Below are 23899 nucleotides of genomic sequence, written 5' to 3' on the forward strand. Positions count from 1 at the left end.
CCAATTCTCTGAATGGTCATTTCATGGCCACCTTTGACCTCTAGAACTATTTCCAAGATCCCTGTAAGGGGCGGGGGTGGGGTGGGGAGACACACCAGCACATGAAATCAAAGGATTAACACAGGACTGGTCAGGTGACTCGGTGTCACATGCGTGTGCATTCCCTTCCACCATAATAATAACAAAAACAATAACGTTTTTAAAAAGATGGCAAAAAGGACTCCAGGAAGCCCCGGGGAAAGAAGAGACCAGGCGCGAGAGACAGACAGACAGACAGACAGACAGACAGACGTGTCAAATACCGGCTTTATTGGTTGACACTAGCTTACAGTCTACAGTTCCAGTGTCCTTGCTGCATGGCTCGGGCAGCAGAGCGAGGGCGCCCTCACAGAAGTGGGCTGTGGAGGGGTGCCATGGGGATGGTAGGCAAGCGCCAAAGCGCTCTCTGGACCAGGGGAGGGGTCAGCATGAGACTCGCGCAGGGCTCCTTCCCGACTGCTGTGAAGAGGGTCCCTGTCTAGTGCCAACCTTTGCTCCTCTCCTCCACAGCCCAGGGAGAGGTATGAGAACTGGCGAACACTGCACCCAGAAATGCAGAGGAAAACTCAGCTTCCTGCTTTTTCAGGAGAGGATTCCATTTCTCACAGTGCCTGAGATCACTGCCAAGACCTCCTCAGCAGAGCTGTAAGGACACTGGACAGGGGCCAGGCTGGGTTGGTGGCAAGAGTAAGCAAGAAGAAACGCTGGACTTGCCATGGAGTGCCAGGCAAGGCTGTCGGGGAAAATGGAAACCACGATCATGCCCTGCAGGCTGTGGAGCTCCAGGCCCGAGCCCACTCAGCTCAGAGGAAGGGTGCCATCACCCACGTCCCCACTCTCATGACAAGTGCTAAGAGCTCCAGGTCTACACCAGCCTTCCTTCTCTCCTCCAGATCACTTGGCATCACCTTGGCATGTCGGTCATACCCTGCGTAACCTATGACGCCCTGGGTACCTGGCCTCACTCTGTCTCAGCTTTGGAGACGCGGCTAAACTTGACCATTCCACCTTAGCTAAAAGGTCTAACAGGACAAAAAGAGTCAAACTCAGCGTGTCTTGGCAACTTTGCCCCCCCTCTGGTGGGCCCCCTGGATGAGGAGAGCACGTGTGGACAGCACACACACCAGGAGACGCACACCAGGTCATCTTCTAAATGGAATGTCCTGGCCACCATAACCTCTGCTGCTGAGTGGAGCAGGGCTGTACCTGTGGTGGAGGCACATTCTGTAGCAGCGGTCACCACCCAGAACGAGGGCCTTGCTACCTCAGATCCATCCCCACGGAGTTCTGGACGGGAAGAAGGCAAGATCCCTGAGCCAGGCAGAGCCAGAAAGGCAGACACAAGATGCTCCTGCTTGGCCTCAACGAGGCAGATAGGGCAGCACTTGGCTTTCATTTCACAGGGGCTTCTGACACCTTCAAGCGCTCCGACTTCTTTAAGCAGTCACCCAACTGGGAGCCATCTGTGCTAACTAAAATGTTACTTCGAACCACCACCCTTTTCTTTGATTATTACCAGCTGCAAGTGTTCAGACCCTAAGAACAGGGGAACACAGCCAACACACACAGAACCATTCCACAGGCTGTTCTTTTACAACAGACCGGCCCAGTGAGCTCTCTCACTGGGAGAACCACATTCTGCTCTTCTACAGAGCACACCACGTCTGTTTGCTGAGGCCCAAGAGCCTAAGCTATGCAGGTTTTTGCTTTTCAGGACTGGGGACAGAACCCAGGGCCTCATGCATGCTGGGCAAGCATTCAACCAAGAGAGCCACCTCCTCAGCCCTCTGTTACAGTTCTTAGAAGCCCCTTGAGAAGTTCTGAGACCAAGGCTCCCAGCCACAGGTACAGACGGTCTGTGGGCTGCAGTCTGGAAGGCTACCCTCCCTCTCTCAGGAGGACATGGCCTCTGGCTCCCTGGAACGGCTTCCTCACCAGTGTTCTCTCAAGCCTCACCCCAGACCTGCTCCTGGGTGGTCCTGTCCTGTTCCTGGCTTTCCCATGGGAAAGTCAGGTCTCTTAAACTATAGGCAAAGAATAACCGACACTACTGTCTTCTCATAAATGGTGCGTCTCTCCATCCCAAAGGGACGGATAACCAAGGCTCAGTTATCCCTCAAGAGCTTCTCACTGTACAGAGGAGGCTATTGATCCATTACTAGCTTAGGAGATTGCTTAACTCAGGGCCAAAGAGCCAGGATCACAGCTCAAATGAAGAAATGGCCAGCAGGAGTTTGCAGGCAAAAAGATTTCCTATGAGCAACCACTTCATAGGATCCCGAAGGCCCAACAGCCAGACTGAGGCCCCTCATCCTTTTCCCTACTCGGTTAGAAAGACTGCTCTGAACAGGAACAGCGATGCTTGTCCTTAATCCCAGCACTCAGGAGGCATAGGCAGGCCTCTGTGAGTTTAAGGACAGCCTTGTCTACAAAGAGAGTTCCAGGACAGCCAGAACTACACAGAGAAACCCTGTCTGGAAAAAACAAAATAAATAAAACATGGGGCCTTTTCCAGTGTTGTCTAATAAGTCAGATAAGTGTTAGGGCTCAAAACTGGTTCTTCGTTAAGTGAGGAAAAACCTGGGTTGACAGCTGACCACAAGGGAAGAAGCAGTGACTTCACCTTGTAGAGGGCCCCTCACCACGACTTCCTCCTTCCCAGCAGAGGCCCTCTGGCTTGTGAAAGAGCAGTCTTCCTACTATGCTCCCCGAGTCATCACGGCATGGGGACAGGAGCAACTCTAACAAAGCTTCATGTCACAGACAGCCAAACTGCTGGACTCAACTCAAGGAGTGTACCCAAATATCACAAGTGAGAAGGAAGGGGTCAGGACAAGCTGGTTGACACAGGAAGGCGAGGCATCACTCTCGGGCCCTTGATCAAGCTTCTTAGATCCTTCCAGCACTCGGCTAAGAAGTCTCTGGGCTAGCGAAATACCCCGGTCACAGCACAAAGCTGCGGAGATTGGGTAAGGGGATCTGGGGGCCCAGAGTAAGGAGCATCCTCAGACGGCAGTCAACCTGTCTCAGTGTTATACTGTGATGGGGAAACAGAGCTCCCTGGACACTGGACTCCGCTTCTGCACACTCCAATGACAGGTGGGTCACTGCTGGGCCATCACTGCACAGAGAGACAGGCTCCACACAGGTGGAGGAGAGAGCACACCCCGCTCTCGGCAGCAGGCAGAAGTACCTTTCCAAAGAGCCAAATGGCTTCCCTGCACCCCCACGCTGTCTGGCTGCCCCATCCTGTCCCCACCCCGCTTTGTCAAGAAGAGGACTGTTTTCTGAAACGCAGTCGGAAGCACTGTCAGTTATAGCCATTTCTCCTTTTTCTTGAAAAAAAATTCTTCAGGTATTTCCCCTTTAATTCTAAATCTTATCTCAACTAGGACACACTGAGAGTACACTTCAAAAATAGCAAAATCAGCCCACTGCAACACAAACCACATTGCTTAGCTGGGAGTGATGGCACACGCCTTTAGTCTCAGCACTCGGGAGGCAGAGGCAGCCTGGTCTACAGAGTGAGTTCCAGGACAGCGAAGGCTACACAGAGAAACCCTGTGTGTGTGTGGGGGGGGGGGGTGGGGGGGGAATCACAGTGCTCCTTCAGGCCTTTCTGTGACCCGGGAGGGGCATGTGGTTCAGGCTGAGCTATTTTTAAGATGAAGATGGGACTCTAGGCGTGTGCCAGCATGGGACAGAAATGAGAAATGAATGAAGGACAGCATGCCAAACACACAACAGGGTGACCGCAGGCCCCGCCCAGCTGAGCTGCAGAACCAGCCTCCAGCGAGAATGGAGGGACGAGAAAGGGCAGGACAGAGGGGCAGCTGCAAGCTTTCCTGAGAGCTGGCCTTTCCTCCTCAGCAAGCCCAGAGGCTCGTAGGGCAGCTCCTAATGCACACACAGTATTTCTTTTCCACTAAGGAACCTGGCTATGTAACAGCTGTACACCACCACTCTGACCCACTCCTGGGTGCAGTAACCCACCATGGTCCCTGGGGCTGCAGGAAGCAAGACCTCTAGTGGCCTCCCTGTTCTCAGGACTGTGCAGCACAAGGCAGAGGACAGAAGTCCTCTGTACCCGGATTCTAGGCTTTCAGCAGCCTTCTGGACGGGGACGGAGCTTTCTCCACACAGCACTGACAGGGCCGGAGCACCCCTGTGGAAACTGTCAGGACTCTTATTAGACTGGCTGCAGAGTCTGGAACACTACAGAAAATATAACATGGCTGATTCATTTCTCTCCCCACTCCTCAGAAAAAGACTATGGAGCCCAGGCTAGCCTTAACCTGCTTTAGCCTCCCAAATGTTGAGATTATAAGCATTACTCTGGATTAAACTGTGCCTGGCTTCTGGTCTCTGGCCTGTTCTATCACGTATGCACAGAGTTAATTCCTGGCTTAAAAAGAGCACATGACCTCACTGGTGTTTCTCCAATGTCTAAAATAATAAACAGACAAAGCAGTTTTTTGTTTTTTTTTTTTTTTAATTTAAAAACACTCGGGGGGACTGGAGAAATGGCTCAGAGGTTAAGAGCAACAGCAGCTCTTCCAGAGGTCCTGAGTTCAATTCCCAGCACCCACATGATGGCTCACAGCCATCTATGATGAGATCTGGTTCCTTCTTCTGGGGTGTAGGAATATATGCAGACAGAACATTGTAAACATAATAAATAAATCTTTAAAAAGAAATGTAAAAACCACTCTATGCTATCTTTTTCTACCCCAGTATGGGGGACTCTAATGGGGATTTCAGCAGCAACAGAATCTAGGACATGCAAATTTACTGTGAGTCAGAGACTGAGCACAGGAATCTGTTCGATGATGGGCTGGATTTCTTTTTACTTTCTTCTCTCGACCTTCTTCACCAAGTTAAAGGCTGTGGCCCTAACCAATCCATCACAAGGTCTCCAACTATGCCAGCAGCCACAGCCAGCACACTGACTGTGCCAGGAGGGAAAAACACCAGCCCTACTCCTGGGGCCCAGGAAAGCACCAGACCCTGACTATAGTGGGGCTATTCCGAGCTGGCTTGTCAGTGAATGTGGTGGCCCAGTTACTGCTGCTGACTGCTGGAACAGGACCACTGGTGCCACTGAAGGGGACTCAGCACCGTTCACTTTCTTGACCCAGTGACTCCAAGAACAATCAAAATTGGCCTTTGGGGGCCGGTTATCAAAACAGCAGCCCAGCCAGCACACCTGCAGAGTGCAGTTCCCAGCAGAGCACCATCGCTGTGTGCTCAAGCAGAGCTGCTCCAAAACAATGTGGCTTGGGATTAAGTTTCCTCTGTGTGTGCAGGCAGGACTCTAGAATGCTCTAAGCCAGGCAACAAGCAGCAGTGTTTGTCTACAAGCTTGACCCACAAAGAGAGCAAGTTGGTCTCTGGACGCAAATCCCATGGTGCTGCTTCTTCTTCTTCTTCTTTTTTTTTTTTTTTAAGATTTATTTATTTATTATGTACACAGAAGAGGGTGCTAGACCTCATTACAAATGGTTGTGAGCCACCATGTGGTTGCTGGGAATTGAACTCAGGACCTCTGGAAGAGCAGCCAGTCAGTGCTCTTAACCTCTGAGCCATCTCTCCAGCCCCCATGGTGCTTCTTCTACCCATTGCGCCCCTACCCTGGGAGGCCATTCCTGTCCCAGAGGTCTGAGAGAGTCCACGACCCCATCACCCACACTGAGTTGGGATCTGTGTGTCAACACTGGGAGACAAAATGCAAATGAGATACATGTAAAATTTAAAGTTCATCAGCTGATACCCCAAAAGTCTTGAATATTGATGACTCAGTATCACATATATTCCTTAAGTGGAGTGAAGAGCAAAAACTTTTCAAAGTTCGAGTATTTATTAGTTTTTAAATAAAGAGAAGTACTATTTTAATTTCACATCTTGGCTACGTTTCAACACAGGCAATGCCACAGAGTACCAAGCCCCACACTAAGCCAGGAATCAGCTCCCTCCCACCCTCCTTGATCAAGGCCCTGTCCAAGCCCCTTTAAGTCCCAACTAAACACCACAACTGGCAGATGAGTTCAGCACAAAACACCAACAGGAGTCTGCAGCAAGCCAGAGGGTTGTAAGTGAGCCCCTCCTACAGATGACCTTTCACACAGGGCAGACAGCAAGCTAATGTTCTGAGCATGCTCTTGGTGCAACCTTGGCACATGCTCAGACCTCAGAGACACAGGCACACACTTTCCCCATGGACTTCTCAGGACCTCAGCGGGGCCTCTCAGTGTGGGGATAGGACTGTGCAGGATAGCTTCAGAGCATGGGGCCATATGCAGGTCAGTGTGGTGTAAGGCATACAAGGGTAAGAGAGGCCATGTCAGCAATGAATAGCGTTATGGAAAAAATTCCCAGCCAGCAGGATAGACATGGTGCTTGATGGTCCAGTTTCTGAGACAGTGAAGGTATCCAGTTTAAAGCCTACTGTGAACGTATCGGGCAGAATTCAATTTATATCACTGTTTCTTTGGCTCTGGGCTGAGGCCATTTGCTCCAGGCTTGGGAACAGAAAACAGGTTCCTTGGCATGGAAACAGCCTAGAGAAGACTAGGGTCCCGGGTGCACGAGGAAGATGGCTAAGCTCACCGTAGCTGGGGGAATACAGGACAGGAAAACCCACCTAGTCACAGCATTGGAACAAACATGTCAAGTGTGAGGGGCCTTAAACTAGAAATACCTGGAATAAAAAATAAAATAAAATAAAAATGAAAAACAAAAAGCAAAACTGAAAAACTGAACAGTCAAGATCCTCTTTCTAAATCACTCATTTACATATCAGGTCAGGGTATAATGTACAGACGAATGCATCCTGAAGGGAACACAGCCGACCCATGGGACTCAACAGCACATCACAGGACAGATTCCTACAAAGTTTCATCTCACCATGGGTGTCTTTTAATGGAAAAAAAAAAAAAATCAGAGAAAATACCTGGCCAGGCTGGGATGAGGCAAATGGGAACGCTTGAGAACCCAGGGAGGGGAGAACGGGTTCCCTCTCTGAGGGCAGGGCGAGCAAGGGAGGACGGAGCATGCAGGAAAGTACTCGTGAGTTACATCCCAGTCCCCACCTCAGGAAAAAGAGAAAGAGAAAAGTTCCCACCACGCCACACCCCACCCACATCACACCACACCCCACAGCAGCACCTCAGTGTACCCTCTGCTGCCCACCATGCCCGGGTCAAAGAGGAGCTGTGAGGAGGGTGAGGGGTGATGAGGAGAGCCACACTGAGTCTGGTTTCCACTCTCCGGCTCTTACAGGAAGTCTGCAGTCATCTGATGCCCGACACAGAGCTGGAGTAGGTGGCGGCCACGACAGGGGTGCCATTGTTGGCAGAGTAGCCTTGCCTCAACGTCTCAAAGTACGACGCCTGCACGGGCTTGTGACACTGCAGCACTTTTATGGCATCTTCTATTTTAAACCACTCTCTCTTCCTTCCTGTGGAGGGAGGCAGAGGGGAGAGATGAAGACAGGCTGGGGGCCGTGAGGACAGTTCTGAGAGGGTCGGGAGAACACGCAGGCCAGGCTTCAGGGCTGCTGCAGTGCCTGTGATTCCAGCACTCTGGAGGGAAAGCAGGAGGATCAGGAACGGAAGGTCACCCTTGGCTACACGGGGAACCCAAGGCCAGCCTAGGCTACCCGAGAGCCCATCTCAACCCCACGTCCCAAAGCAATGCTTGTCACTACTTTTATTTCCTTACGATAGTAAAGCCAGCGCCCTGTCCAATTCAAATGTTCTACAGAGCCAACTGTGGGGACAGATGGTCTGGGCCCCAAAACCAAGAACTGCTTGCTCTGCTCTTCACGCCACCCTTTCCAGGGCTCTGAGCGCAGTCAGCCTGCACCTCCAAGGAGGGGTCCAACCTCCCCATCTTTGGCAAACATTAACACCAGCATCAGCTGCCAGGATCCTCATGATAGTTGACTTATAATCTGCTACCACACTCCTTTTATTTAAAAAACTCTGCAAGTGATGGATCTGCCACAGAAAAAAGGGGCTGCTGAGACGACTCAGAGCGATGGTGCTTGCTGTGTAGGCCTGGTGACCCGAGTTCAAGCTCTGAAACCACATAAAATAGACAAGAACTGATCCCAGAGCTCCTCGCTGACCCCATGGGCGTGCCATGGCAAGAGTGCAAGCGCACCCACAGCAGGCGGCGGCGGCGCACGCCTGCAATCCCAGCACTCGGGAGGCAGAGGCGGGCGGATCTCTGTGAGTTCAAGGCCAGCCTGGGCTACAGAGCAAGTTCCAGGCCATCCAGGACTACAGAGAAACCCTGCCTGAGGGGAAAAAAACACAAGAGTGCACCCACATGTACATACAACATACATGCTAATTTAGAAAAAGAAAACAAATGAATAAAAAACCACCCAACTTAACAAATTACTATTTTGAGCCTACTTTTATTAAAATTTATGGGTTTTTTTTTTTTTTTTTTTTTTTGAGGCATGGTCTTTCGATATAGCCCCAGTGTCTGTCTGGAACTTGCTATATAGACCAGGATGGCCCTAAACTCACAAAGATCCTCCTGCCTCTGCCTCCAAAGTTCTGGGACTAAAGGTGTAAGCCACCACAACTGGCTTGCTTTTCTCTTATAAACACCCTCTTCTGGCTCTGTGGGCAGAAAATAGGATTGCTTCAAAATGGAGAAGCAGAGATGGAGTGACCTCAGTGACTGGACACTAGTCTAAAGTGTGAGGCCTAGGCTTCCGCTTCCAACAGTGCAGAAAAATACAAGTAGATAAAATACAACTGGCCTGCCCAGGAGCAAGGCCATGAAGTCAGTGTGCTGGACCCCAGAACATCACTGGCTCCAACTGGGGAGCCCTGGTCAAGTCACGGACCCCTCAGTGCCCCATTTTCCTTGTCTATAAGGTAGATAATAAATAGGACTCACCTCCTAGACTGCTTTCAAGATCAGTTACAGAAAGCTCCTCAATGCTATCAGCACCCAGTACCTGACAGGAGTAGTCTGCTTTTTTTCCTTTTCAGATTTACTTATTTATGTGTGTGAGTGTTCTGTCTGAATATGTATGTATACCACATGCGTACCTGGTGTCCACAAAGTCCAGAAGAGGGAATCAGAAACCCTGAAACTGGAGCCAGAGAGAGTTGTGAGGTACCACGTGGGTGCTGGGAATCTGACCCGGGTCCTCTGGAAGAGCAGCCAGTGCTCTTAACCACAGAGCCATCTCTCCGGCCCCCAAGGGTTAAACTTTTTTTTTTATTGTAGTTTGTTCTTTTATTTTTTTGCTTTTGTTTTTGGAGACAGGGTTACACTGTGTAAACCTGGCCGTCCTGGAACTGACTCTATAGACCAGGCTGACCTCAAACTTACAGAGACCCACCTGCCTCTGCCTCCCCAAGTGCTGGGATTAAAGGTGTGTGTGCCAGCACCAACTGGCGGCATGATTTTTCATTTATATCTACCTCTACACACACGTCTATATATATAGAGAAAGACAGGTTGTGTGTGTGTGTGGATGGAACCCGGGCCTTATGTACCGGGTGAAGAAAAGACACTCATCTGTTGTTTTCACTTCTCCAGGAGAGGATCCAGGGCCTGAGGACTACCCCAAGCAACACCAGCCTTCCAAAGTTCTGCTGCTGGAGTGCTTCCCAGAACTGCGTCCACTGCCAGCCCCGCTCAGGCACAGGGAAGAGAACCCAGGACCTCTACACCTAGGCTAGCACTCTAGCACACAGCCACAGCTCTAGTCTTACTCAGACAGGGCAGCCCAGGTGTGAGGCACCACATCTACTGTCTACTTCCCATTCCGAGGAGGCTCCAATTAGTGCACATGCTCTCTACCCCAACTTCTGCAGCATCAGCCACTTTCCCGTGATAGCACCGTGGAGGTATTTAACATTTCAAAAGATGAATGCAGCTTTGCTCACTTGTGATCTACACTGAAGACTCAACTTTTCACTAGCCGAGTCACCGGGAGCTGGGTGGGATGGTATACAGTTGTGCCTTCAGCATTCAAGGCTAGACAGCAGAGTCAGAAGTAAGTGCACCCCGGGGCCTAGAGTGATGGCTAAGTGATTAAAAGCACTGGCTGCTCTTCCAGAGGTGTTGAGTTCAATTCCCAGCACCCACGTGGTGGCTCACAGCCATCTAGAATGGGATCTGGTGCCCTCTTCTGGCCTGCAGGTGTTCATGCAGGCAGAACACTGTATACAAAATAAATAAGCCTCACTGGCTCATTCCTTGTGCACTAGATGCCTTCACTGGAGTTAACACCGAGCAATGCTAAGAACTGAGGAAAAGGTTTGTCTGGGTACTAACAAGCAATGGTACCTTAAACCTGGGTGTGGCTCCTGCCAGGCTGAATGGCAAGAACAGGCACACAACATGCCCATCTTGGTCTTCTTTTCGTCCCTGCACATGCTCACAGGGACCCTGCTTCTGCACGCCCCAACCCAGTATATGAATGAGAGCCTACGACAAGACCACATCTCACTCTCATCTTTGGTCCTGATGGCCAACAGTGGCCCAGCATGGCAGAGGCCCCAGGTCAGTATCTGTTCAAAAGTTAGAGCAGTATAGCCCTTTTGAGGAGGATCCAATCTTACTTTAGAAACATTTCTAAATTTTATGGGACATGTTTCTACTTGTTGGCTCTATTCTCAAACTCAAGCTCTACTCTCAAACTGCTTCTTCTTCTTTTTGTTTTTTTTGTTTTTCGAGACAGGGTTTCTCTGTGTAGTCCTGGCTGTCCTGGAACTCACTCTGTAGCCCAGGCTGGCCTCAAACTCACAGAGATCCGCCTGCCTCTGCCTCCCGAGTGCTGGGATTAAAGGCGTGCGCCACCACCGCCGGCCCCAGCTTCTCTTTAGACACCTTAAACCCTAACTCCCTCAGCTTCAAGCTGAAGCCGCTTGTTCATTTAGTACGCCGCGCTAGCATTTCTCCAGCCAGCAGGACAGTGCCTGCCTGGCTGGACAGGACGCCGGTGTGAGAGCTGGCCCGAGTCCTGCGGTGACTTACCAATGTTCACTGAGTCTTCCCAGTCCTCCAGCACTTCTGTGACAATGAGCACGTACACGTACGTCCTGTGCTTCCTCTCCCGGTTCTGAAGGCACAGAAAGGACAGAGGGGAGGCTTGCCTCAGTGGGGTGAGATGCTTGAACAAACATTGCTATACGCTGCCCAGAAGTATGATGCCCTCTGATTTTGCTGTTTTGTCTGAAGAGGGTTCTACCAGAACAGAGAGCGCACCCTTTGAAGAGACCTCCTCCCCCCCAGACAGGGCTTCTCTGTGTAGTTTTGGAGCTTGTCCTGGAGCTCACTCTGTAGCCCAGGCTGGCCTTGAACTCACAGAGATCCGCCTGGCTCTGCCTCCCGAGTGCTGGGATTAAAAGTGTGCACCACCACTGCCCAGCTTTTAAGGTTTTCTTAGTGTATGTATGTGTGTGTGGCCCTGGCTGGCCTGGAAATTGCTATGTAGACCAGACTGGCCTTGAACTCACAGAGATCCTCTTGCCTCTGTCTCCCTGGGGGTGTGGGGATTAAAGGGGATGCCACCATGCCCAAACAGCAAGCACTTCTTTTTCTCCTCCTCCTCCTTCTTCTTTTTTGACATAGGGTCTCTCTACATAGTTCTGGCTGTCCTGGAACTCACTCTGTAGACCAGGCTGGCCTTGAACTCATAGAGATCCACAGGCCTTTGGCTCATGAGTGCTGGGATTAAAGGTGTGCACCACCATGCCTGGCTGGCAAGCACTCTTAATGTGCTGAGCCATCTGTCTAGCCTGTGTCCAGACTCTTCAAGTCCAATCTTCACACTCCTCCTTCTTCTCCTACCCACAACTTCACAGGAATGCTGTGATCTGGAAAAAAAGGGAGTGTCCAGACTATGGGTGTGCAGAGCCACTGCGCAAACGAGCTGAGTTCCGCATCCTCTCTCCCGATTGTACCAACCCTGCTCCTCTCTGTTCCCATTCCTCACGTCCTGACACCTCCTTTCCCACCCAGTCTGTCTCCCTGTCTTCTCTTCTCCTCTCACCTTGGAAGAAAAGGAGCAGCAGGAAGGGGATAAACACTTCTCTGCACATGCTTGGGGCCTGAGTTAACTCCAGAACCCAGAAAAGAAGCTGGGCATAGAGGTTAATTAAGCCTGTGATCTCAGCCTGGGGAGGTGAGAACAAGGGGATCCCTGGGACTCAACCCAACCTATCTGATGAGCTCCAGTCCAGTGAGAGGCCCTTTCCATGAATGAATGAATGAATGAAAAAAGTTAGATGGCTCCTAAGGAATGACATGTGAAGTTGTCCTCAGGCCTCCACAGACACATACACATATGTATACACATAAATACAAAACAGTAAAAGGAAAAAGCAGAGAATACTCGTCTGCTGTGCTGTGTGCTCTGACACTCAGTGAGACACAGAAGGCCCTTTCCAAAGTCAGGACAATGTGGTTAATTAATGACTCTAGAGCAAAGGTATTAACAGACTTACCTCAAAAATTCCAACCAGTCTTCCCAGTGTCCCTTTCACTCCAGCCTGAAGGAGAGAAGGAAGAGTGAACACAGTGACACCCGCTGCGCTCCCAGAGGACCTGCGTCTGGGGCTCAGCACCCATGGCAGGTGACTCACGACTGCCTGCAACTCCAGTTCCAAAGGGTCCAAAACCCTCTCCTGGCCTCCACCGTCTCAGGCGCACGCACACACACATACACATACACACACAAAAAAAAACCAAAACAAACAAAAATCATGAATTTGCAGCAGCTTGGGAAGACTCGGGTCTGTGAGCTCATTTATACCTAGATTTACTGCATGTCACAGAGTGGTCACAGCAAGACACACTAGAGGAAGACAGTCCTTTCACATCTCTTGTCTTTCTCCCTGCGGAAGAGTTTGCCAAATAGCTACACCAAACATTCCAAAGTGTTAATTCACTTATTCATTCATGTAACAAATAGCCACGAAACAAGGCGAGTGCCAGAGGGGTAGGTAGCTATGCCCAGGCTGGGGCACAAGCATGATCCATGACAGCAAGAGCCTTAACTGACATGCCCGTGGCTGTCTGGCTGTGTACAAATGACTGCAGCAGAGCTCAGACGCCTACAGGATCCACAGACAGTAAGCCATGAAACCATCAATACAGGGTTGTCCTAGTGACCTGTCATGACACAAATCAACAGTGCGGAGCAATGGGGAGGCGTCAGTGTGGTTGCCCCACTGTCCTAACGCACCTTCTTTCTGTCCAAGGCCTGTCTGGTTGCTGGTGTGCCTCCTGTGCCCCCTCCAACAGCTGCCAGCGAGCTAATGTGCACCTTTCCTCATGAAGTCAAAAATTGGGTAACGGAAATGATCTCCAACATTAAAACTACAAATTAGCCTGTGATTAAGATATTTTTATGGCTTATTTATCTATTTTTATGTATATGAATATCTGCCTGCATTTTGAACCACATGCATGCCTAGTGCCTGCAGAGGTCAGAAGAAGCATCAGATCCCCTGGAACTAGAGCTGTAATAGAGATGGTTGTGCGCTGCCATATGGGTACTTGGAACCCGAAACCTGGCTTTCTCTGCAAGCCCAACAGTGCTCTTAACGCCAGAGCCACCTCCCCAGCCCCTCAACGTATGATTTTGACAAGGCAAATAATAACAACTTCTTTTTCCCCCCTTTTCAGTCAAGGACTCATATAGCCCAGGCTGGTCTTTAACTCCCTCTAGAGTTGAGATAACCTTGAACTCTAACCCTCCTGCCTTCACCTCCAAAATGCTGGGGTTATAGGCATGATCTTCCAGTTTGTGTGGTGAGGGGATGGAACCCAGGGTCTCATGCATGCTACAGGAGCACTGGTCGCCTGAGCCACCCTCGATAGTAACCACGGTAGTTTGTGCATTGAGCAACAATATAAATGACTTGCGCTGTCAGAAGAGGCTGGAAATAGTATAAAGGCATTTTCCAGAATGATGTAGATGTATTCTTGCAAAGTTTAGTGTATTTCAAATAATGTTGTTGCCTGTACTTTTAAATTAATAGGGTATCCATCCACTTTACAGAAGTCTATCTAAAGTGAGCTCACCATCATTCTACAACTAAAAGCAGAGACATGCCAGGCATGGTGGGTCATGCCATCAATCCCAGCACATCTCTGTGAGCTTGAGGCCAGCCTGGTCTACATAGTGTGTTTCAGGCCAGCCAGGGCTACATGGTGAAATTTTATCTCAAACAAGCAAGCAATAAACCCAAACAAATAATAAATATAAAACATTCCTTTATATACCAGCTTTAAAAATTGGGACTTAGGGGCTGGAGAGATGGCTCAGTGGTTAAGAGCACTGGCTACTCTTCCAGAGGTCCTGAGTTCAATTCCCAGCAACCATATGGTGGCTCACTACCATCTGTAGTGAGATCTGGTGCCCTCTTCTGGCCTGCAGGCATACATACAGGCAGAATATTATGTACATAATAAATCTTAAAAGGGGGGGGGGGAGTCGGGGGGGGGGGGCTTAGTAGTTTCTTAGAGAAAATGCCCTTGAAGAAATTTCAGAAGCCAAGCATAGTGACTCATGCCTGTAATTCCAGCACTCAAGAGACTGAGGCAGAGCCGGGCGGTGGTGGCACACGCCTTTAATCCCAGCACTCAGGAGGCAGAGCCAGGTGGATGAGTTAGAGGCCAGCCTGGTCTACAGAGCGAGTTCCAGGATAGGCTCCAAAGCTACACAGAGAAACCCTGTCTTGAAAAAAACAAAAAGAAAGAAAGAAAAAAAAAAAAGGACTATCATGAGTTTGAGGACAACCTGGGTCATCCTGTCCAAAATTACAGTGAGGAAAATAAAGAGAATTTCGGGGCTGAAGAGCAGCTCAGGTGGGGCGTCTGCCTAGCATGGAGGCTGGGTCTGATCTCCAGCATCACATACAATGATACAGAACAGACGGACTTCAGTCCAGCCTAATGCCAGTGGAGGAAGGCTCTTCATGGAGCGATCCTCTGGGTCCACTCCTTTAAACTATCTGATGTTTTCACAGTTTTCAGAAGCCAACCCTCAACTGTGCAGTCTCAAATGCTGGCAGCAGTGTGAACTCGGGTATTTTTACCACTCACATGACTGCGGATGCAGATCTGGACAGGCGTCAGCACAGCATCTGACAGCCGCCTGGCTCAGACATTTGACTCGGACACGTGTAAGTTGAGTGCAGTCAGGCACTGATGTGGACTTGCTCAGTCATCTCCATGTCAAACCCTAATCTGGAAGGAGCCTTTCCTTTAACACTGGTGAGAACTTGTCCGTCACCACCCATGAAGCAGAGACAGAGCTTCCCTCTCTTCAGGACAGAACTTCACCAGCAGGCGGTACAGCGCTGGGACACAGTTCAGGGTTACAGCGCTGGTCCAGCAGGCAGCAGGCCTGCAGTTTAACTCCCAACAGTGCGAAAGCAGCCAGACACAAACCCACCCCAATATACTGTGCCCGTTGGAGTATTTTCTATCTAGTTAACAAAATAAACAATTGTCTTTTAATTTTATTTATTATGATTATGATTATTTGTTTGTTTGTTTGAGGCAGGTTCTCTATGTAGTAGTCCTTGTTGTCCTGAAACTTGCTATATAGACCAGGATAGCCTTGAACTCACAGAGATCCTCTTGCCCCTGCCTCTCAGTGTTAGGATGAAAGGTGTGTACCATCACACCCAACTTAAGGGTGTCAGATCTTGGAGTTACAGACAGCTGTGAGGGGCCATGTGGGTGCTGGGAATTGAGCTCAGGTCCTCTGGAAGAGCAGTCAGTGTGCCTGACTGCTGAGCCATCTCTCCAGCCCCGTAATATATCATTAATACAATATAAATATATAAGATGAAATATAATTACATTATATATATATATATATATAAATATATATATAAAAACAAACTGTGTCTTTTTTCCTTGAGAGTGTTTTGTACTCATTCGGAAGGGTTTGAAAAGGCTGGGCCTGTTTCTCCCACGTGGGTACACAGCTCAGGCAAAGCACAAACAGGTAGGGCCCCACAGACCTATGACCACAAGGAACCCTGCTTGACCACTCAGGTGGGCCAGCTCTTTCTGAAGTAGGTTTCCCTCAGGGTAGGTGTCTGGTAGGCACAGATGCCACCTTACCCTCACTATCAGGGCACCCAGATTCTGCTCAGTTTCAAAGTGTTCAATTGGGGAAGGCATGCCTGAGCAAGGTACTCAGCGAACATGGGTTTAGGGGTGCTCCATGGGACCCATTTCAGAACACTAGCTCCTAGGAGGATCACTTGGGGACTTGTGGGAAAGATTTCTCACCATCATAGGGAGACTGGACAAAAAGAAACACTACCTTCACATCAGTCAGGGACCTAAAACCTGAAGCTACTGCAGATATCTTGTGACCCTAAAGCGAAGGACAAAAAAAACCCAGTGAGATGCCGACCTAAAGCCGGAACCAGTGCTGCCAATACCCAAGCAGCCAACCTTGGACAACTCAGGGTGGGAGTGAGCTCTAGTCAGGCATGTTCATCTGTGGCTGACAGCTTCTGCTACCTCTTTCTTGATTCAAAAAGCAGTTTTCCAGCCAGGCGGTGATGGCACACACCTTTCATCCCAAAACTCAGGAGGCAAAGGTAGGCAGATCTCTGAGTCAGAGATCAGCCTGGTCTACAGAGTGAGTTCCAGGACAGCCAGAGCTGTATGTAACACAGAGAAATTCTCTCTCAAAAAACCAGAAAAGATGCGGAAGATGAAGTACTCTAAAGACAAAAGTGGGAACAATGAAGCTTCCTGTGGAAGGCAGAAAGCTTAGTCCCCAAGGAGCTTCTGGAGACAATTCTTTTCACATGCCTGCACGACACCCAGAGACAGTGCGTGCACATCAGCACACCTGACTGTCTGCAGGTGCATCACTGGCAGCTACAGAGGAAAAGGACCACACTGAGGGCAGCCAGAAAGAAAAAGACCACACTGAGGGCAGCCAGAAAGAAAAGGCCAGCAGAGGGCCAGGGAAGCAACCCACAGGGTTTTAAGCATCAAAAAGGGGATGGGGCTGGAGAGTTGCTCAGGTGTTAGCAGCCCACTCGGCTCATGCAGAGGATCTGGGTTTGTTTCCAGCACCCACATCAGGGAGCTCACTACTGCCTGTAACTCCAGTTTTAAGGCAGTGCATGCCTCCTGGCACCTGTAGATACTTAAACTCATTATGACACACACACACATTCATGTAGTAACACCCACATAAATAAAAAATAAATATCTTTAAGAAAGAGAAATCAGGGGGACTGGAGAGATGGCTCAGAGGTTAAGAGCACTGACTGCTCTTCAGAGGTCCTGAGTTCAATTCCCAGCACCCACATGGTGGCTCACAACCATCAATAATGAGATCTGGCGCCCTCTTCTGGTGTGAAGGCATTTATGCAGGCAGAACACTGTATACATAATAAAAAAAAATAACATCCATGTGAAGACTGTTTTAAAAAAGAGAGAGAGAAATTAGTAAAATATTCCTATTGTCACTAGCCAGACATTATCAAATAATAAAATGAAATTTGAAGGTTTAAAAAACTTATTTCTTATTTATTTGTGTATGTGCCAAGCCACAGCATGTGTGGACATGGAACAACTTTTGGGAGTAGGTTCTCTTTCCAACATGTGCATCCAAGGTGTTGAACACAGGATGTCAGACTTGGTAGCAAGCAGGTGCCTTTGAGCACTGAGCCATCTTGCTGGCCCCAGGAGTAATAAAGATATCATTACTACTATTAAAGCCAAGTCTCTGGTGCCACTGCTCTGCAGCGGGAAAGCGCCCTGCCTGACAGGGAGCTCACTGTTCTGCTTACTGTGTTCTACTGCTCAAGCCTACACCTGCTAGTAACAGTACATGGCATTTTCTGCAGGTCTCTCTCTCTCTCTCTCTCTCTCTCTCTCTCTCTCTCTCTCTCTCTCTCTCTATATATATATATATATATATATATATATATATATATATATATATATATATATATATACATACACACACACATATATATGCACACATATTATATACACATACACATACATTTTGTATGTATGTATTAGAGAGATTTGGTTATGCTGATGCACACAGCTCTAGTTAATTTAATACTCTTTTTTTTTTTTGGTTTTTCGAGACAGGGTTTCTCTGTGTAGCTTTGCGCCTTTCCTGGAACTCACTTGGTAGTCCAGGCTGGCCTCGAACTCACAGAGATCCGCCTGGCTCTGCCTCCCGAGTGCTGGGATTAAAGGCGTGCGCCACCACCGCCCGGCCTAATTTAATACTCTTGACCTGCTTTAGGAAATGACCATTATCTGTTTAGTTCCATTATAAGATACTGCAAAGGGTTGAAGAGATGGCTCAGTGGTTATGAGGATTGGCTGCTCTTGCAAAGAATCCAGGTTCAGTTCCCAGCACCCACATAGTAGTTCACAGCTATCAATAACTCCAGTTTCAAGGGAATCCAACACCCATTTCTGGCCTCTGTATATAATTCACGAATGTGATGCACTTACATACATGTGGGGAAAACACTCATAAAAACAAAAACTGCTGTCAAAGCCCCTTCTCTTCAATGGTCACGGAGTTTCTGCAGGACTGAAGGTCACGCTTCTCCCTCCTGGGAGTGAGCACTTGCCATCAACTTGCCCACTGCAGTAGAAAGACTGCAGGTCAGCTCCCAATCCCAGCTCTCCCTGGGCCCACACCCTCGACCGACAAGCAATGTGCAGCTCTTCCTACAGAGAGAGTCTGCTGCCCTGATCTAGCCTCCCATGGGATTTACTCTGGCCAAGTAGCACAGGGGTTCCAAACTGAGGCCTCAGCGGGCTTTTCGATGTTTTTCCTGGAATCCTGCCATGGTCATGTGACCATGCCTTTGCTAGACTCCCAAGGATGGAGAACCACCGTTTCTCAGGTCTATGTCTTGTTATCACTAACCTGGAGAGGGAAGCTGGATCAAAAGCTAATACCACAAGTGAGCCACAGGAACTCCTACTACGTCAAGCCACTGACTGGGGATGGTTTGTGCGACAGCAACTGAACACACGTGCCCTCCTGTGAGCGGCCATCACTGCTATTCCTCCTCCATACTCGGTGCTCACTGTCAGTCGATCCCCAACTCCCGAGTCAGTCAAGGTATCACATCACTTCTTCTTTTCTTTACTTTGTGGTACTGTGGATGGACCCTGGACCCAAGAGCTTGTGCCCTTTAGCCTTTAACCGCTGGACTGGCTAAAACCCAGCCCTTGATTTTTTTGAGTCAGGGGCTTGCTACGTAGCTCAGGCTGTCCTTGCACTCATGATCCTCCAACCTCTACCTCCCTGGTGCTAGGATCACAAATGCACACCACCACACTCTGTTGTTTTCAATTGAAATTACACACCTTTTTGTACATTCGACACACACTCAGTTGGTTTTGTGTGTGTGGTGCTGGGGCTTGAACTCGGGGCTTCATCCGTTGTAGAAAGCACTGTGCTACTAAGCTTTGCCAAGCTGCCCTTGAAATTGCATGGGCTGTGAAGGATGACCTTGAGTATCTGAACCCCTTGCCTTCACCTCCCAAGTGCTAGAATGACGGGTGTGCACTGCCATGTCTGCTCAGCATTTGTGCTGTGATGTGAGAATTCAGTGCTCTTTCCCGATTGTTTCAGCTTTTATTGAAAAGTTTTATTTTAGTGTGTGTGCACTGATGTGTTTATATGAATGAGGGCAGGTGCATGCCACAGCGCCCACGTGGAGGTCGAAGGCTATCTTTGTGCAGCCAGTTCTCTCTTTCTACCTTTATTTTTCTTTTGAGACAAGGTTTCTCTGTGAAGCCCTGTCTGTCCTGGAACCCAATCTGTAGACTAGGCTGGCCTTGAACTCACAGAGATCGGTCTGCCTCAGCCTTCCAACTTCTGGGATTAAAGGAGTGTGTCACCATGCCTGGTTCTCTCCTTCTACCTTTATGGAGCTCCTGGGAACTCAGGTGGCCAGTTTCCAATAGAATGCATCTTTGCCCACCATCTGGGCTTTAAGACAGGATCTTGCTTGCTCAGACTACAGGTCTCGGTGAGATACTTTTCAAAACACAAAGTAGAGAGCCTAGGAACACACCCTCCCCTACCCTACACACACACACCCTGTAAGAGATCGCTAATGACATGAGATATATCCAGACTCTAGACTGACTTTCTGTGCATAAGCTCTGCTAGGCAGCTGGCCTCTTTCACTTCAGGGAGCAGCGAAGAGGAAGCTGCTGACACTGCTTTTCAGGCAGATGGAAACCCTTATCCAAGTCCAGTGTCCTGGTCGTGGAGGATCTGGAGGCAAGGGCTGCAGCCAGTATTTGCTGAAGTCGCTGTGAACCCATACACTCCCTTCCTAGTGACTCAAGATCCGTCCTGGAATGTGGAGCTGGACAGGAAAGCAAACACAACTGTTCTGGAAGACTCTGCTGGACTCATTTCACTCCACAGGAGCCTGGCTGTTATCCCAGTAATTCAACCTCTATTCAACAGGGTTCCAACACAAGCTAGTCCAAACACAGTACAAGGCTCTCTCTCTAACAGCAGATTCTAATCTCTGTACTTAGCTACTGAATCAACTGCTCACCAATGAGTGGTATTCAATTATGTGTGATAAACTGAGTAAAAAGATGTTTTTTTTTTTTCTTTCCTTATTTTTTGTTTTTCGAAACAGGGTTTCCCTGTGTAGTTTTGGAGCCTGTCCTAGAACTCACTCTGTAGACCAGGCTGGCCTCGAACTCACAGAGATCCGCCTGGCTCTGCCTCCTGAGTGCTGGGATTAAAGGCCTGCACCGCCTGGCCTCTTTCCTTATTTTTTATTTAGTTTTTGATTCAGAGTTTTGAGACAGCCCAGGATAACTTTGAACTCTGATCCTCCTGCCTCACTGTCCCAAATGCTGGGAATACAGGGGTGGACAACCTTCCCAGCTCAAATATTGTTTTATTTCTGTTTTTGGTCAGTTGGTTTTATTTTTTGTACAAGGTCTCTCTATGCAGGTCTGGCTGTTCTGGACCTTGCGGTATAGACTAGGTTAGCCTTAAACTCAGAGATCCTCCTACCTTTGCCTCCTGAGTAAAAGGATTAAAGACAGGTGCCACCACACCTGGCTATTTCAGTTGTAAAACAGCAGAAAGATAATCTGTGCAGTTATTTACACTGAAAGTGTGCTATCAGTACACCACCTTTAAATTAGGCTAATTCCATTAAATTAGTCATATCTTTGACTAAGGACCTGCTAGCCTTTACGGCAACTAACACCAAATGATCAAACTTAAAAATTCACCCTACATGTGATTGGGAGGTGGGGAAGATTTAACTATCAGCAGAAAGAAAACCCTTTTGTGTATCTTTGGTGCTTAGTTTAGAGAAACAAAATAATTACAACACTACTGTAGAGTAAGAGGAAAACAGAGAGGCTCTATCTTAAAAAAAAAAAAAAAAAAGGAAGTGATAGGTCAGGAGGGCTGGAGAGGTGGCTCTGTGGTTAAGAGTCCTTGCTGCTCTACAGAGGACCTGAGTTTGGTTTCATTGTTGTTGTTTATTTGTCTGGAGACAAATAAGAGTTTCTTTTGCTGTGATGAAACATCACCACCAAAAGCAACTTGGGGAGGAGAGGGTCTATTTGTTTACAGGTTACAGTCCATCACCAGAAGCCAGTGCAGGAACTCGAGACAGGCTTGGGTGGCAAGTTCTTTTACCTGCTTAGCAACCTCTTCATCCCAGAAGAATTTCTTAACAAACCACACATACACACCCTGAATAAAGGCTGTTGGAGGAATAGGTCTGGAAGAAGGAAGTGAAATGGGGGTGTCTATGTACAGAGCCCACTGGTCTTGCAAATGGCAGCTCTGAGTGGGCAGGTGATGTGAAGGGAAGCTATGGCTAAAGAGTGAGGACCCATCCACCCACCCATCACCTCACAAAATCACCAAGGAAAAACGAGAAGCATATAAGAAAATAAAGAAAAGATGGCTTTTAATTTTTTTTTTTTTTTTTAAAGCCAAAAGCTTATCATGTAGCCCTGGCTGACCTGCAATTTACTATGTAGACCAGGCTGGCCTCATATTCACAGAGATCCACCTGCCTCTGAGTATGGGGTGGAAGATGTACACTGTTATGCTGGGCCTGGCTTTTTACATTTTTATTTATTACTTCAAGAGTGCATGTGCACACACCCATAAATAACCCTGAGAATATAGAGTTAGAAAACAACTCGCAAATTTTGATTCTTTCTTTCCATCATGTGGGTCTGGGAGCTGAACGTCAGGCTTGGCAGTGACTACCCTTACTTGCCGATACCCTTTTCTTTGAGACAGGGTCTCATGCAGCCCAGACAAGCAACTCTTCTACCTGGAACTTGCTGTGTAAGCCAGGCTGGCCTCAACCTTGCAGACGCCTGCTTCTGCCCACTTTTCATTACAGTTACTAATCTGTGGGTGCGCACCACGGCTCCTACGCTGGGGTCAGAGGACAACGTGCAGGAGAACTGCCGCTCCTCTTCCCACCATTGGCTCTGGGGATGGAACTCAGGCTGCAGTCCTGACGACAGGGGCCCCAGCGCCGAGCCCTCTTCCCACCTCATCATTTATGTATTTCTAACCACCTTCTCTGTTCTCTCTGATTCTGTTATTGGAGAACAGCCCCGGGAAGCCTACAGTGGAGAAGGAAGTCTACGGCAGGAAAAAACAGAAGGAAACAGACAAGTGCTACTGATGGCGTAAAAAAAGGTATTTCCCTTTTAATTTTCTGTTTCCAAATGTCCACATTCAAAACAAAGGCTTGGCCGGGCCAGCGGTGGCGCACGCCTTTGATCCCAGCACTTGGGAGGCAGAGGCAAGCAGATCTCTTTGAGTTCGAGGCCAGCCTGGTCTACAGAATGAGATCCAGGACAGGCACCAAAACTACACAAAGAAACCCTGTCTCGAAAAACCAAAACAACAACAAAATAATAATAATAATTAAAAAAATAAAAAATAGAAACAAAGGCTTGGCCAGGTGTGATGGCACATGCCTTTAGTCCCAGAACCTGGAAGGCAGAGGCAGGTGGATCTCTGCAGGTTCAAGGCCAAACTGGTCTACACAGTCAATCCTAGACTTAACAAGGAGACCTTGTCTCAGAAAATAAAAACAAAAACATTTTAGCTGGGCATGCTGGAATTGGGGCCTTTAACCCCAATGTGGGGGAGAAGCAGGTGGAGACAGAGGCAGGTATAGAATAGCCTTATCTACAGAGTGAGCCCCTGCCTCTGCACACCCTGGCAGACCAGTCCTCCAAGTGTGGCGATGTGTCGGGGTATTGATGCTTTCTGTGACGATGGTACTATGGGGGTGGTGACTGGCAAACAGGAGGAAGGGACCGAGACGGACCGAGACCGCTAGATGCAACACAAAGACAGTCTGAGACCAAGAACGGCTCTTTCTGAAGTCCTGCCACACATTTTGTGTGGGTGGGAAATCTGGTTTCAACTCTCAAAGCCGAGAATACAACGCTATTCTAGTGTGTGCAGATTAGCACTGAGAATACACGAGTATTTATTTAGATAGTACACGTTTCCCCCAGAGAAGGTGAGTTAGGTCATCAGTTAACACTGGGTGGGGTGGGGAGGAGTGGAGGACCGCAGTGTACATGCAGAGGCCCACGGTGCAGGCCCTCTTTCCTTGCCTCCTGGCCTCTGTGTGTCCACGTGATCTGTGCACGAGTGTAGTGGTCAGATCCCACCAGGCGCCTTCCTCAATCCTCCTTTTTTAGTGTGAGTTTCCTCTGCTGTTTTTTTGTTCTTTTTTTAAAAGACAGAGAAAGGACCATGACACTCCCACTCAGACAATGCCCTTCCGACATGCGACATTCACAAATGAACGGG

General features: G+C 48.8%; 1 protein-coding gene across 1 annotated transcript in view; it reads right to left on the bottom strand.

Annotated features, from left to right (window-relative positions):
* Positions 1-288: 288 nt before the first annotated feature.
* Nudt3 (nudix hydrolase 3) overlaps positions 289-23899 on the bottom strand; it is a 62516-nt gene continuing 38905 nt past the window's right edge. Inside the window, exons 3-5 of the mRNA XM_052744367.1 lie at positions 12522-12566; positions 11050-11134; positions 289-7495 (exon numbers count right to left, since the gene is read on the bottom strand). Of these exons, the coding sequence (XP_052600327.1) occupies positions 7329-7495; positions 11050-11134; positions 12522-12566 (297 nt within the window). The 3' untranslated portion in view covers positions 289-7328. The remainder of the gene's footprint in view (positions 7496-11049; positions 11135-12521; positions 12567-23899) is intronic.

The sequence above is a fragment of the Peromyscus californicus genome, unplaced genomic scaffold (assembly GCF_007827085.1).
Source record: "Peromyscus californicus insignis strain IS unplaced genomic scaffold, ASM782708v3 Scaffold_19__1_contigs__length_69161282, whole genome shotgun sequence".
In the NCBI taxonomy this organism is placed as follows: Eukaryota; Metazoa; Chordata; class Mammalia; order Rodentia; family Cricetidae; genus Peromyscus; species Peromyscus californicus.